Source organism: Muntiacus reevesi, chromosome 22 (assembly GCF_963930625.1).
Source record: "Muntiacus reevesi chromosome 22, mMunRee1.1, whole genome shotgun sequence".
Taxonomy (NCBI): Eukaryota; Metazoa; Chordata; class Mammalia; order Artiodactyla; family Cervidae; genus Muntiacus; species Muntiacus reevesi.
The window spans coordinates 43110819-43126325 of NC_089270.1; the positions used below are offsets into that span (position 1 = coordinate 43110819).

At 36.3% G+C, this 15507-nt stretch overlaps 1 protein-coding gene and 1 non-coding gene across 3 annotated transcripts in view; both read right to left on the bottom strand.

The window, feature by feature from the left end:
• Positions 1–3744: 3744 nt before the first annotated feature.
• EXOC1 (exocyst complex component 1) overlaps positions 3745–15507 on the bottom strand; it is a 53214-nt gene continuing 41451 nt past the window's right edge. For both annotated transcript variants that reach the window (XM_065914684.1, XM_065914683.1), the window contains 4 exons: positions 13053–13236; positions 10656–10855; positions 8294–8488; positions 3745–5848 (listed from right to left, as the gene is read on the bottom strand). In XM_065914684.1, the coding sequence (XP_065770756.1) occupies positions 5696–5848; positions 8294–8488; positions 10656–10855; positions 13053–13236 (732 nt within the window). In that variant the 3' untranslated portion in view covers positions 3745–5695. The remainder of the gene's footprint in view (positions 5849–8293; positions 8489–10655; positions 10856–13052; positions 13237–15507) is intronic.
• Positions 12797–12869, bottom strand: TRNAG-CCC (transfer RNA glycine (anticodon CCC)). Its single transcript has one exon. It is a non-coding gene; the product is annotated as a tRNA-Gly (tRNA).

Here is a 15507-nt window from a genome sequence, read left to right on the forward strand (position 1 = left end):
CAGGAATGCAAGGATTCTTTAATATCTGCAAATCAATCAATGTAATACAATACATTAACAAATTGAAAGATAAGAACCATATGATTATCTCAATAGATGCAGAGAAAGCCTTTGACAAAATTTAATATCCATTTATGATAAAAACTCTCCAGAAAGCAGGAATAGAAGGAACATGCCTCAACATAATAAAAGCTATATATGACAAACCCACAGCAAACATTACCTTCAATGGTGAAAAATTGAAAGCACTTCCCCTAAAGTCAGGAACACGACAAGGGTGCCCACTCTCACCACTACTATTCAACATAGTTTTGGAAGTTTTGGCCACAGCAATCAGAGGAGAAAAAGAAATAAAAGGAATCCAGAAAGGAAAAGAAGAAGTAAAACTCTCACTGTTTGCAGATGACATGATCCTCTACATAGAAAACCCTAAAGACTCTACCAGAAAGTTATTAGAGCTAATCAATGAATATAGTAAAGTTGCAGGATATAAAAATTAACACACAGAAATCCCTTGCATTCCTATACACTAACAATGAGAAAACAGAAAGAGAAATTAGGGAAATAATACCACTCACCATTGCAACAAAAAGAATAAAATACTTAGGAGTACATCTAACTAAAGAAATAAAAGACCTATACATAGAAAACTATAAAACACTGATGAAAGAAATTGAAGAGGACACAGATGGAGAAATATACTGTGTTCAGGGATTGGAAGAATCAATATTATGAAAATGAGTATATTACTGAAAGCAATCTATAGATTCAATGCAATCCCTACCAAGCTACCAATGGTATTTTTCACAGAACTAGAACAAATAATTTCACAATTTGTAGGAAATACAAAAAACCTCGAATAGCCAAAGCAATCTTGAGAAAGAAGAATGGAACTGGAGGAATCAACCTGCCTGACTTGAGGCTCTACTACAAAGTCACAGTCATCAAGACAGTATGGTACTGGCACAAAGACAGAAATATAGGTCAATGGAACAGAATAGAAAGCCCAGAGATAAATCCACATACCTATGGACACCTTATCTTCGACAAAGAGGGCAAGAATATACAATGGAAAAAAGACAACCTCTTTAACAAGTGGTGCTGGGAAAACTGGTCAACCACTTGTAAAAGAATGAAACTAGAACACTTTCTAACACCATACACAAAAATAAACTAAAAATGGATTAAAGATCTAAATGTGAGACCAGAAACTATAAAATTCCTAGAGGAGAACATAGGCAAAACACTCTCTGATATAAATCACAGCAAGATCCTCTATGACCCACCTCCCAGAATATTGGAAATAAAAGCAAAAACAAACAAACGGGACCTGGTGAAACTTAAAAGCTTTTGCACAACAAAGGAAACTATGAGCAAGGTGAAAAGACAGCCTTCAGAATGGGAGAAAATAATAGCAAATGAAGAAACAGACAAAGGATTAATCTCAAAAATACACAAGCAACTCCTGAAGCTCAATTCCAGAAAAATAAATGACCCAATCAAAAAATGGGCTAAAGAACTAAACAGACATTTCTCCAAAGAAGACATACAGATGGCTAACAAACACATGAAAAGATGCTCAGCATCACTCATTATCAGAGAAATGCAAATCAAAACCACAGTGAGGTACCATTACACGCCAGTCAGGATGGCTGCTATCCAAAAGTCTACAAGCAATAAATGCTGGAGAGGGTGTGGAGAAAAGGGAACCCTCTTACACTGTTGGTGGGAATGCAAACTAGTACAGCCACTATGGAGAACAGTGTGGAGATTCCTTAAAAAACTGGAAATAGAACTGCCATATGACCCAGCAATCCCACTCCTGGGCACACACACTGAGGAAACCAGATCTGAAAGAGACACGTGCACCCCAGTGTTCATTGCAGCACTGTTTATAATAGCCAGGACATGGAAGCAACCTAGATGCCCATCAGCAGATGAATGGATAAGGAAGCTGTGGTACATATACACCATGGAATATTACTCAGTCATTAAAAAGAATACATTTGAATCAGTTCTAATGAGATGGATGAAACTGGAGCCCATCATACAGAGTGAAGCCAGAAAGATACAGACCAATACAGTATACTAATGCATATATATGGAATTTAGAAAGATGGTAACGATTACCCTATATGCAAGACAGAAAAAGAGACACAGATGTATAGAACAGACTTTTGGACTCTAAGGGAGAAGGTGAGGGTGGGATGATCTGAGAGAATAGCATTGAAACATGTATATTATCAAGTGTGAAACAGATCGCCAGTCCAGATTGGATGCATGAGACAAGTGCTCGGGGCTGGTGCACTGGGAAGACCCAGAGGGATGGGATGGGGAGGGAGGTGGGAGGGGGGTTCAGGATGGGGAACACATGTAAATCAATGGCTGATTCATGTCAATGTATGACAAAAACCACTACAATATTGTAATTAGCCTCCAACTAATAAAAATAAATGGAAAAAAAAAAACTATTTGCCTTTCCCCTTTGATAACCATTAAAAAAAAAAAAAAAGAGCCTCTTGATGAAAGTGAAAGAGGAGAGTGAAAAAGTTGGCTTAAAGCTCAACATTCAGAAAACTAAGATCATGGCATCCAGTCCCATCACTTCACAGCAAATAGATGGGGAACAGTGGAAACAGTGGCAGACTTTAGTTTTTTGGTTCCACACTCACTGCACATGGTGACTGCAGCCATGAAATTAAAAGATGCTTGCTCCTTGGAAGGAAAGTTATGACCAATCTAGACAGCATATTAAAAAGCAGAGACATTACTTTGTCAACAAAGGTCTGTCTAGTCAAGGCTATGTTATTTCCAGTGGTCATGTATGGATGTGAGAGTTGGACTGTGAAGAAAGCTGAGCGCTGAAGAATTGATGCTTTTGAACTGTGGTGTTGGAGAAGACTTTTGAGAATCCCTTGGACTGCAAGGAGATCCAATCAGTCCATCCTAAAGTAGATCAGTCCTAACTGTTCATTGTGAGGACTAATGTTGAAGCTGAAACTCCAATCCTTTGGACACTCTGGCAAAGAACTGACTCATTGGAGACGGCTCTGATGCTGGAAAAGACTGAGGGTGGGAGGAGAAGTGGGAAACAGAGGATGAGATGGTTGGATGATATCACCAACTCAATGGACATGAGTTTGAGTAAACTCCAGGAGTTGGCAATGGACAGGGAGGCCTGGTGTGCTGCAGTCCATGGGGTCGCAGAGTCAGACATGACTGAGCGACTGAATTTAACTGACAGCACTGTAAAACTTTGCAATTTCAGCTGTGGGTTATAGGCCTGTAGCATTGATATTACCTGGGATCTTGCTAAAAATGCAGAGTCTTAGATCACACAAAACCTGCATTTCAACAAGATTCCTGGTTGTTTCATATGTACATTAAAGTTGGGGACTTGCAGATGCAAAGGATCCCAGAACATAGTTATGAGAATTAATAATCTTACTTCTTAGACACCATTGTATATTTAACCTTCCTGGCATAGCCATTTTTGCGTTCTCAGCACTTTTTCATTTCTTTATATTCTCCAAGTTATCATATGTTGTTCTTTTCTCATTCCATCTGTAGCACAAAATATTACATATCTCTAAGATCTAGAAAATTGTAGCTGATCAGAGTCATCCACTGCCTCTTCTTTCTTCATTCAAAATATCTTATTTAATTTTGAAAAGCTGTATTAAACTGTTAGTTTCTAATTCCTTAGAATAAACAGATACTAACACAAATATAAACTGAGACATATTAATTAACCAATGTATATCTTTAATAGGAATCACGTACATCTTACTTTCTCAAAATTTCTATCCAGTTATTTGGATAATTTTGTTATGTGAGGTGCTTACTTTTTTGGATTCTTTTCTAAGAAGTATTTTGCTATCTGCCTTTTCTTTAAATAATAGCCATACCACCTCAGGTAAAATTAACCTTGGTCTGTTAACAGAAACATTAGACAGCGTTTGGTCTTTAGATGTTTAAATATATTTATATCTGTAACATTCTTGAGAGGGGGGTCACTGATGTGTTGAATATCAGCTCTGAAAATACCTGGCTTGAACCTCGAGCAATCCAACCAACCTTGGATCTTCTTTGTCTCCAGATCATCTACAAATGTTAAGGTTTTTTCCTATGTCAATAAAGAATATACACACATACATATGAGTTTGATTTTGTTTTTAAATTAAACATTGAGCTAATATAAAATAAGATTTATAAGGTATGTGTAAGGTATAAAGTATCATAGTACGATGAAATCCATGTAGCCACTGCCCATTTTAAGTAAAATAACATACCTTTAAAATCCTGCCCCTGCTAGATACCATAATCTTCCCTTCCTGCTCCCTAATCACTCTAGAATTTTATGATCATTTCCTTGCTATTTCTCAGTTATACCACACTTGTAACTCTAAATACTGTTTATTTTGAACTTTTATATTAATAGAATCATATGATATATATTCCATGACTGACTTTTTTTTAAAACCTGACATTATTTTCCTGGTATTTATCTGCAGTATTTTTTGTAAATAAAATTCACTAATTCTCACTACTCTATTGGCAAATACTGAATATACCTTAATTTATCCATCTACTACTAATGGAAAGTTGGATTATTTGCAATTTTTTGCTATTAAAACTGTACTGAGGGACTTTCCTAGCGGCCCAGCGGCTAAGAATCCGCCTTCCAATGTGGGAATGCAGGTTGATCCCTAGCCCAGGAACTGGGATCCCATATGCCATGGGACCTGAGCCTGAGCGCCACAACTAGAGAGAAGCCCATAGGCTGCAGTGAGGATCCTGACGTAACCAAAAGTAAAATAAATGTCAAAAAAGTGAAGCCGCTGTCCTGACAGCGTCTTTGTGTTTATGCATTAAGGACACGAGTCTCTTTATGGCAGTGATTCAGTCCTCACTGAGTACCACTGACTATGTTTTATGATAAATGACATGTAATAATTCTTCTATATTGATTTTATAAGGACTTGCTTTCATAAAAACGACAGCACATGATAAATTTAAGAATAATATTAACACATTTCAACTTTTTGGAAAATGTATTTCAGACTGTTACACAGAATCACATGATCCTCAAAATTCAAGTTTACAACTGATCTTCACAAAAGCCTTATCCATATACACATTAGTTATTCAGAAGGAAAAATTTGATAACAGTATTTTAGTAGTTACATGATTTGTAACCAATACTGAATTACTGAAAGCTGAAGAACTCTCAATGAATTATATATTGGATAACCACTCTCAAATACAAGAAGCAAGACAATAAAGGAAAATTTTCTGTTCAGTCATAGAAAAATGATAAAGGCATTTATGATGAGATAAATGCTTCAAGTTAGTACAGAACCTACTGGGCAAATAAAACTGCCACATTGGTTGGTAGTTTTGCTCTTGAATATATGTGGTATGGTATTATCCATTTTGGAGAAGAAAATGGCAACCCACTCCAGTATTCTTGCATGGAAAATTCCATGGACAGAGGAACCTGGTGGGCTACAGTCCATGGGGTTGCAAAGAGTCAGAACACAACTGAGCATGCACACATTACCCAATTATCTGACATTAAGTAATACGTAAAATTTCAAGTCTGAGTTCTCAAAATGGTTGCTTAGTATTTTTGAATAGTGTCTGGTGTACTCAGAGTGTTTCTTTTCATTTATCTTTTCTTCTTTTATAAAGTTTAGTGGGACTGTGCAATGCTGGAGCAATAGTCCAGAATGTCCTGAATAGTGAATTCCATTGTAACACCAGATCCAGGATAACAGCGAGCTATCAAACCTTCAAAATGCTTGTACTGGCGAATGAATTCATCCTGCATGGAGTGCCACACCACCTACAAAATGAAAATGAGAGTCGCTAAACTACAAGTGGAAACAATACATAACAAGAATGTAGAAATACTGTCAAGACATATTATAAGCATTTAGGATAGCATAATTCACTTTCACACATTGGAGAAGGAAATGGCAACCCACTCCAGTGTTCTTGCCTTGAGAATCCCAGGGACAGGGGAGCCTGGTGGGCTGCCGGCTATGGGGTCGCACAGGGTCGGACACGACTGAAGTGACTTAGCAGCAGGATAGCATAATAGTTAATCACTGTGGATGGTGACTGCAGCCATGAAATTAAAAGATGCTTGCTCCTTGGAAGAAAAGTTATGACAAACCTAGACAACATATTAAATAGCAAAAACTTCACTTTGCTGACAAAGGTCTGTAGAGTCAAAACTATGGTTTTTCCAGTAGTCATGTACAGATGTGAGACTTGGACCATAAAGAGGGCTGAGTGCCAAAAAACTGATGCATTTGAACGTGCTGGAGAAGATTCTTGAGTCCCTTGGACTGCAAGGAGATCCAACCAGTCAGTCCTAAAGGAAATCAACCCTGAATATTCACTGGAAGGACTGATGCTGAAGTTAAAGCTCCAATATTTTGGACACCTGATGTGAAGAGCCGACTCACTGAAAAAGACCCTGATGCTGGGAAAGATTGAGGGTGGGAAGAGAAGAAGGTGGCAGAGGATGAGATGGTTAGGTAACATCATCGACTCAATGGACATGAATTTGAGCAAACTCTGGGCAGTCCATGGGGTCGCAAAGAGTCGGACACGACTGAGCGACGGAACTGAACTGGGAGAGAGTGAAGGACAGGGAAGCCTGATGTGCTACAGTCCATAGGGTCACAGAGTCACGTCTGAGCAACTGAACAACAACAGTTAGAATGTACATCCTGAAGCAAGATTCGTAACTCGCGTGACCTTGAGTATGTTACACCACTCTTCTTTGCCTCAAGGCCCTTATCTGTAAACTGGGTAGTGATAATACCTTCCTCACAGGTTCAAATGAGATTAAATGAGTGAATGTATGTAAAGTGCTCAGAACAGTGTTCGACACAGTAATGTTTATTACATTTTAGCTGTTATTATATCTGTTCCAATACCCAACACAGATGTGGCTATGCACTACTATGTATGAAATAAGACTAAGGATTAAATGAAACTTCACAGCAGATGAAAGTTTAATTTATCTAAAATTAAGGATGCAAAACACTTCTTGATGACATGGAGGATACCAAGATGAGTCAGACTAATCATGAGCAATCAAAGGAATCTATAATCTAGAAGTGGAAACTAAACTGCTGACAGATATAAGCAGAAATCAATACAACACTGTAAATCAACTATACTTCAGTCAAGAAAAAGTAAACAAATGAACAGTCCCATCAGAAAATAAATCTTAGACAACTATCAAGGCAGAACCTGACACACACACTGACACGGTAGCGCTGTCAATAGGCTACATTTACTCGACTTATTCCCTATCAGCACAGTGCAAAGTGCTTTATGTACGTATTATTCTATTTAAGTCTCATGACAACCTGGTGAGGGTGGGTACTATGAACGAACACCACTTCTATCTGCCAGTTCAAAGAGTGCCTTCTTCGAGGATTTTTCCTTGTAAATCCTAAATGTCACAAACCTTAAATTCCTAATAGTCAGCTTAAGACTATTTTACTAAACAGCTTTATTTACACTTTTTGCTTCTCATCTTTGGGCTCACAGTATTTCTTCCAATGGGAATGCCACTTCTATTTTATCTGTTAAGTTAGTATCTGACTTCCAGAGACTAACATCAATGCTTTCCTTCATGAAGCCTTCCATGATGCTAAAATCAAGAGTAATTCTTACTCATCTCTAACTGAGGTTTAAACCTGACTCTTTCATACATTAGCTATGGGATCGTGGTCACATTACTCTACCTCTCCAAGCTCTGATTTTCACATGTATAAAATGGCAATGGCAATAATATTAGTGCCCACCTAGAGAGTACTGGTATTATTTCTGCTTTTCAAATAAGGAAACTGAGGCTCAGAGAGGTGAACTAACTTGTTCCAAACCAGGCAGTTCTACCTGGAGGCAGATTATGAACCCATATCCAGGCTCCCATGCTCAGAATCACTTCACATTCCATCCCCTCACTACCCTCCAAACTAAAACAAAACACAGAAAGTAATGAAAAACCCATCCCCAAACAAAAGCAAAACAACTTAATGTCTCAAAATGATACAACAGAAATATAAAATACACAGAGATAGCCATATAAACTTGTATAAATATTGCTTTCTTCCTCTCAATTTACTAATCTTATCTGCATTTTATATGGCGTTTTCCTCCTGCACTAAAATTAGAAAATGTATAGCATTTTTAGAGGAATATTTAGGGGAAAATATATATATATAAGGATGTGCAATCTAGGTAGGTTAAGAGAACTAAAGCATACCTGAAGTAAGTTCTCCTCTTCACATAAATGTTTATCAACCTTCTTGTAGAGGTTATCAAGACCTTTTTTCACTTCTTTTCCAGGATACTCTTTAATAACTTTTCGGAGTTCTTGCTTGTTAAACGCAAGTTGATAGCTCACTTCCTCCTCTCTTATACCCTGTGCTACCCGAGCTTCCACACCTTCAAAGAAATGCTTCAAGGAAATGAAAAGAAACAACAGCTAAGAACGGCTCTCACTACCACTTAAATTAAAAAAAAAAAAAAATCTGATTATAAAATAGTATATATCCACTGTGTAAAAATCAGTGTGTGAAAATATAAAGGATAAAATAATAATCAGCTATTATCACACTACTCAAAGATAAGCACTGCCAAAAGACTAGAATTCCCTCTAGTCTTTTGATGTGTGAGTATGAAAATGAGATTAATTTTGTATGCTATATTTTTCATTTAATACTTTATGTTTTTCCCAAAGTATAAATTTTAATGGTTGCATCATGTTCCATCCAATGACTATATTATGTTTATTCATTCCTCCAGTATTAAATATTTAATATTTTTTACTTTTTCTCTTGAAGTTGGCAAAATCTATTCACCAAAAACAAAATCTGTTATAAATACAGCTATAAATAACTTTCATACATAGGTATTTACCCACATTACTGATGACTGTCCAGCATAAATTTCTAGGACTATAATTCCTCAGTTGAGGAGTGTAATTGTTAGGTATTCTGAAGATTCTTCATATACACAAATTGCTTCCCTGAAAAGTTCAATTACTTTATATTTCTGTCAGCAGTATATGACACTATTTTATCTTATCATGCTATCATCAGCATTATCATAATTAAAAAAAAATTTTTGTCATTTTGAAAAGTGAAAAAGGGGGACTTTCCTGGCAGTCCAGTGGTTAAGACTCTGCCCTTCCAATGCAGATGGCATGGACTGGCTCCCTGGTGGATGGACAGGGAGGGGGAACTAAGATCCCACATGCCAAGTGGTGTAGCCAAAAATAAAAGGTAAGAAAGGTTTATTTGTCATTTTATTTCAATATTCTTCAGCTAGAAATGAAGTTTATCTGCTTTTCATATGCTCAGTAAGCATATTCAGAACCCATACCCATTTATATATTGGGATCTTAGTGTTTTCCTGATTGATTTTAAAAAGATCTTTTATATTAAGTATACTGACTGTTGTGCTGTTATAAATATTCTTCTCAGGTTGCCTTTTAAGTGTAATTGGTTTTTTAACATGCATATTGGGAAGTCTTTACTTGAGCACAACATGATTTAATACTGACAAGTCAAATCCCCTCTCTACTATTCTCTAAAATTTTCTTAGCAATTATTTATTTATTCTTCATTAAATTATTACATTTTTAATAATAATTTTCTAGACAAATCTGTTCTGGATGTTTAAAATTTTTTTCTACACAGATTTTAATTTTTTTATTTATTTTTCTACACAGATTTTTAATTGGTTATTATAACATATAGGAAACAAATTGCTTTTTGATATATATATATCTTGACTAGGTTAAAAAACCTACTTTACTTCACCAGATGAAATAACCCCCACACGTCACACACAGGTGATTGTAATCCCGAGGGCTTCCCAGGTGGCGCAGTCACAAAGACTCCGCCTGCCAGCAGGAGACACAAGAGGCCCGGATCTGACCCCTGGGTTGGTAAGATTCCCTGGAGAAGGAAATGGCAGTCCATTCCAGTATGATTCTCTTTTTATATATCTTTATGTTTCGGTCTTACTGCACTGGCTAGAGCTTCTCTAACAATGTTAAATAATAAAGGATTTATCAATGTTTCTGCTCTAAATTTGATTTCAAAGGAAGTTCCTTTATGTTGCAGTTACGCATCATGCAGGCTTTAGGTCTGAGACAGACCCTTTACCCTAAAGGAATATCTGCCTGTTCTTCAGTTTACAAGGCACTGGTTCTGCATTTGAATTGCTGACAACAGATAGACAATTTTTATTTGACTCTAACTTCAAAACCTGGATGACTAATCACACTGTGGACATAATTTGTTAGAAGGGTCCATTGAAGCTTCTACTATGTTGCAAAGTTCTCTAAAACTACCATTTCTCATGTTTAAGGGTCAGATTTGCTCTGGGGAATGACAAGTCAAGAACGGAAGGATAAAGAAAAGGCAATGAATAAAACAATTTTTTATTTTCTTTTTATCTTAAACATCTAGCAGTGTCTGAGCAGCTTCAGTATCTCAGTCCATCCTTCCTTATCCTCCTGCACCAATGAATGAGCAAACTTAAATGTCTGTTGTGTTACTCACATCTAAACACAGGTTCAAAACCAGGAAAAATATACTGAATGAAAATATGCTTACATTTAGTTTTTCAAGAGGTTGTCCTAAAGAGTATATGACATAAGACTGAAGGTGATCTGTGTATTTTTGTTTGGCTTCTTTTTTTTCAGCTTCTAGACATGAGATTTTCAAACGAGAAAGTGTTGCAAAAATATGGTGGAAGTTTTCCATCATGACGACATCCCTGGGGGTCTTCTGGCTTTCATTTGCTACTTTCTCCACTAAAACAAAAATGGAAAAAATGTAACAATGACCTGGTATGAATATGAACACATTTAGCTATGGAAAAATTACATGATTTTTTTCATTTATAACTTTAAGAAGTAAGCACATTTCTGGACTTAATCAAATAAAACATACTGTATTGAAGGATCTACCTAAACCTAAATAAAAAATCATTCTAAAAGTCATATATATATATGGCTAAATTTGGATTCCTATTTCACATCTTTTAGCCAAATAAATTCTAAATTGTTCAAGTGCTTAAAATGTCAAAGGCAAATAAATGAATGCAATTGTAAGTACTAAGAAAAATAAACCTAATTAAAGAAATAATTCTGTGGTAGTATGAACTTTCTAAGAATGGCCCAAAACTTAGAAGTCATAAAGAGAAAGATGAATAAACTTAACATATAATTTGGAAGCTCTTACACAGTAAAACATACCATAAGCAAAACTAATTTATATCCTTCTAGGTTAACAAAGGATAACAAGACTGATAATACCGAGAAATACTGGGTCTCGAGGCAGATGTGATAGAAACTTTCACCAAACGCTCAAAGGACCAAACAGGTATAATCTTTCTGTGTGGTTATTTGGCAGAAACTCAACAGACACAAAACTTCTGACCCAGTAATTATTTCTAATAATTGATCCTAGGGAAATTATTGGACAATATACAGAAATATACAGAAAACTGGAAACAAACCAAATGCCTGTTAACAGAAGATCTGCTAAGTAAACAGTGACAGATGGAACTCTATGTAATCATCAGAAGTGACTACGGTTATCTGTATCAGGAGACAAGGACAGACACTAGAATCACAGAGTCTAGCAGGTTCCAAACAGGGTGTAAGGCGTGAGAAACATTTTAAATTACAGAACACACAATATGTGCATATATGTCAGGGAGAGAGATATACTGAAAAGTTCACACAGGTAAAAATTAAATGTTACCTTTGTATGATGAGATTACAAATTACCTTTACTTTCTTCTTGATTTTTAAAGTCAGTTTGCTGATTTTGGGGGGTATGTAATGAGCATATACTACTTTACAATCAGACAAAGCAAGCTACTTTGAATTTTAAAAGAAATATCAACCATATAAACATTCAATCATGTACTTTATCATCTTTCCCCTAAACCTGTTTCCACCAAAAATGTATTATCTGTAACTGTTGAGATAATTCTACTTTTGTCATTTTTTTTAGTTTTAAAAATTCCTGAATTGATGCAGTCAGATCATTTATTTCAAATTAAACACATCCACAGTTTCTGTAACTTAACTGTGTGATCTGACATAGGAAGATGATGAATTACACTATTTTAGCATTAATTTGGGCTTCCCCGGTGGCTCAGCTGGTAAAGAATCGGCCTGCAATGCAGGAGACCCAGATTCAATAACTGGCTCGGGAAGATCCCCTGGAGAAAGCATAGGCTACCCACTCCAGTATTCTTGACCTTCCCTGGTGGCTCAGATGGTAAAGAAACCACCTGCAATGTGGGAGGCCTAGGTTTGATCCCGGGGTTGGGAAGATCCCCTGGCTGATTGCATGGCAACCCGTGCCAGTATTCTTGCCTGGAGTATCCCATGGACAGAGGAGCCTGGTGGGCTACAGTCCATGGTGTTGCAAAGAGTCGGACATGACTGACTGACTAAGCACACACACATACAGACATCACTGTTGATCAGCTCAAGAAGACTCTTGCTAAAATGTGAATGTAATCCACAAGGTCATTTTTGTGTTTAAAAAATGAATTTCAACTTTGCATACTGATAGCCCATATGAACCCTAAAATATAAGTAGTTCCTGGTAAATACAAAAGGGTTTTACACACTGTTTTTCAAATTTAAGAAATCTTTATTATTATCATTATTTTTAATATATATATATTTTTTATTTACTTGTGCCAGGTCTTCATTGCTTCATGTAGGATCTAGTTCCCTGACCAGGGATTGAACCCAGGTTCTCCACATTGGGAGTGTGGAGTCTTAGCCACTGGACCACCAGAGAAGTCCCAAATTTAAGAAATCTTTAATTTCAGAAAACTTAAAAAAGACTATAGACTATGGAAAATAATGAACACATCTGTCCCCAAACTTCTAACTTAATCAGAAATAATGAAAACCGACCAAAAATACCAGAAATAAGGAAAACCACCACCAAAAACTTCTTCATAATGTAACAAAAGTTTACCATTAACAAATACTCCTCTGATAAGTTTAGTATATGCTTTATCTAGATCTCCACGACGCTCAGCATTTTTAAAGATTGATTCTGCGAGTCCAGCAAATTCTTCAAATTCAGCAACAAATGGGAGAATTCCTACTTTACTCTTCTTTGAGATCTTTACTTCTTCCATTTGCCTTATTTGGTTACTCTAAAGTTAGGCAGAAAGCAAGGGAGAAAAATAGCTAAGCAACTTAGAAACAACATACAATTAAAAGTAAATATATATACCACAAAGGCATGATGTAATTTAATACCTAGAACATTTTGGACATTTTCTAATCAAAGATTAACACAATATGGATAACTAAGAAAAACTATTTCTAGAGATTAAAAAGTACATATATATTATTTAAGAAACTAAAATCAAGGAAAAAAATCCAAATTATTCAAACCAAAATGCACTCAAAGCTTGTGAACCTCAGGTCTTTGTTAAAAGTAAAAACAACCAATGAACACTTCTATCATTTATAAAAGGTAAGTATATAATGATTGCCCACTTTGGGGCAGAGCAGATACCAGAGCACACACAGGATCTCTCAAGATTATTTCTGGTTGGTGTCTATATAATCAAGTTGAGAACCACAACCATTTACAAATCTCATCAGACTAAAATTTGTTTGGATAGAGAACTTCTATGTTTTGGGGGTATGAGCACAGAGGAGAACAGGTACTTCTACTGTGGATTTGCATTATATAGTTTTCCATGTACCTATTAGTCATTTACTCTAAGTCAGTATAGCAAAGTACTTCTGTAAGATGGATACAAAGTAACAAATAGACATATAGACAGAATATAGACACTTTGGTTCAAAATAATCAATTATGATTCTGTGTACTTCTAGGGGATCTAGTTCTATTCCCAGTAAGAAGTACATTGCCAAAGTGTTGAATCATTTTCAACTCCTACCTAAAATTTCATTGTGCTGAGATTCTGGGGGTATAACCTGAAAACCATATGACATGTAGAGATTAGAAAAGTAACCGTTCTTTTGTTCAATATAGTATTGGAAGTCCTAGACATAGCAATCAGACAGGAAAAATAAATAAAAGGAATCCAAATTGGACAAATAATTCTAAAACCTGTATGGAAACACAAAAGATCGTAATGCCAAAGCAAGCTCAAGAAAGAAGAACAAAATCAGAGGTATTATGCTCCCTGATTTCAAACTATACTACAAAGTTACAGTCATCAAACAACATGGTACTGGTACAAAAACAGACATGTACATTAACAGAACAGAGCGCCCAGGAATAAACCCATCCTTATACGGTTAATTAATCTATGACAAAGAAGGCAAGACTATACAATGAGGCAGAGACACCCAGATCATACCATTTTCAAAGGTTAAAGGGTACAAAACCACTTCACTATAGTGTGAGGAATCCTGAAAAGCAAAGTAAATGCAGGTAAGAAGTGTACTGGAGTGCAGTGTCCAGCTTGGTAGTGCTTGATATGTTTCTAATTTTATCCCTAGTTCTTGGCAGGCTAATCTTTTTAGCCCTGTTCCATGAAGAACACTTTGGGCTTGGCCACCAGATGAAAGTACTAAACTCAGATACCATCTATTCCACTTTCTGCAGTTGTCTGACATTCATTCTTTGGCTCAATACACAGAGAACCATTCACTACTTTTTCAAGGTATGCTTTAGGTCCAGATCTTGTCCCAAGTACCAAAACATGTAACACTTACTGAGCACACACAACTGACGACACTGTGAAAAGACTTGATTTAAATTAAGAAACAGATTGATGATAACCAACAGAAGGAACCATCCTTCTCCCTTTAGTGACAAAAGGTCCATCTTTTAGAAATACATGCAATTTAGAGAAAAAACATGACTTTATACCTTTGTCTAGGTTAATTTTACTAAATTTCTTCACTTCCCAGTTTTGAGAGGAACACGAACATTCTTCAGCAAACTATTACTAATTACCACTATTGTTCCCTGGTGACTCAGATGGTAAAGCATCTGCCTACAATGTGGGAAACCTGGGTTTGATCCCTGGGTTGGGATGATCCCCCGGAGAAGGAAATGGCAACCCAGTCCAGTACTCTTGCCTGGAAAATCCCATGGACGGAGGAGCATGGTAGGCTACAGTCCATGGGGTCGCAAAGAGTCGGACACGACTAAGCGACTTTACTTTCACTTTCATTACTGTCATCATCATCATCATCATCATCATCACCATTACAAGCAATTAGTTACAAGCTCTTATTCTGTACCAGGCAATGTGCTAAGCACTTCATTTGAACCCATGTCTACATCTCCCTGACACTATTATATCTTACACTTCTAACAATTACATTCAACTGGATTGAGAGGTATTATATTAAAGTTTTATATACTAGTTTTATTCACTGATAAAAGCAAGAAAATCTTCATATTCTAAAAACGTACAGTGTTCTCATGGTTAATG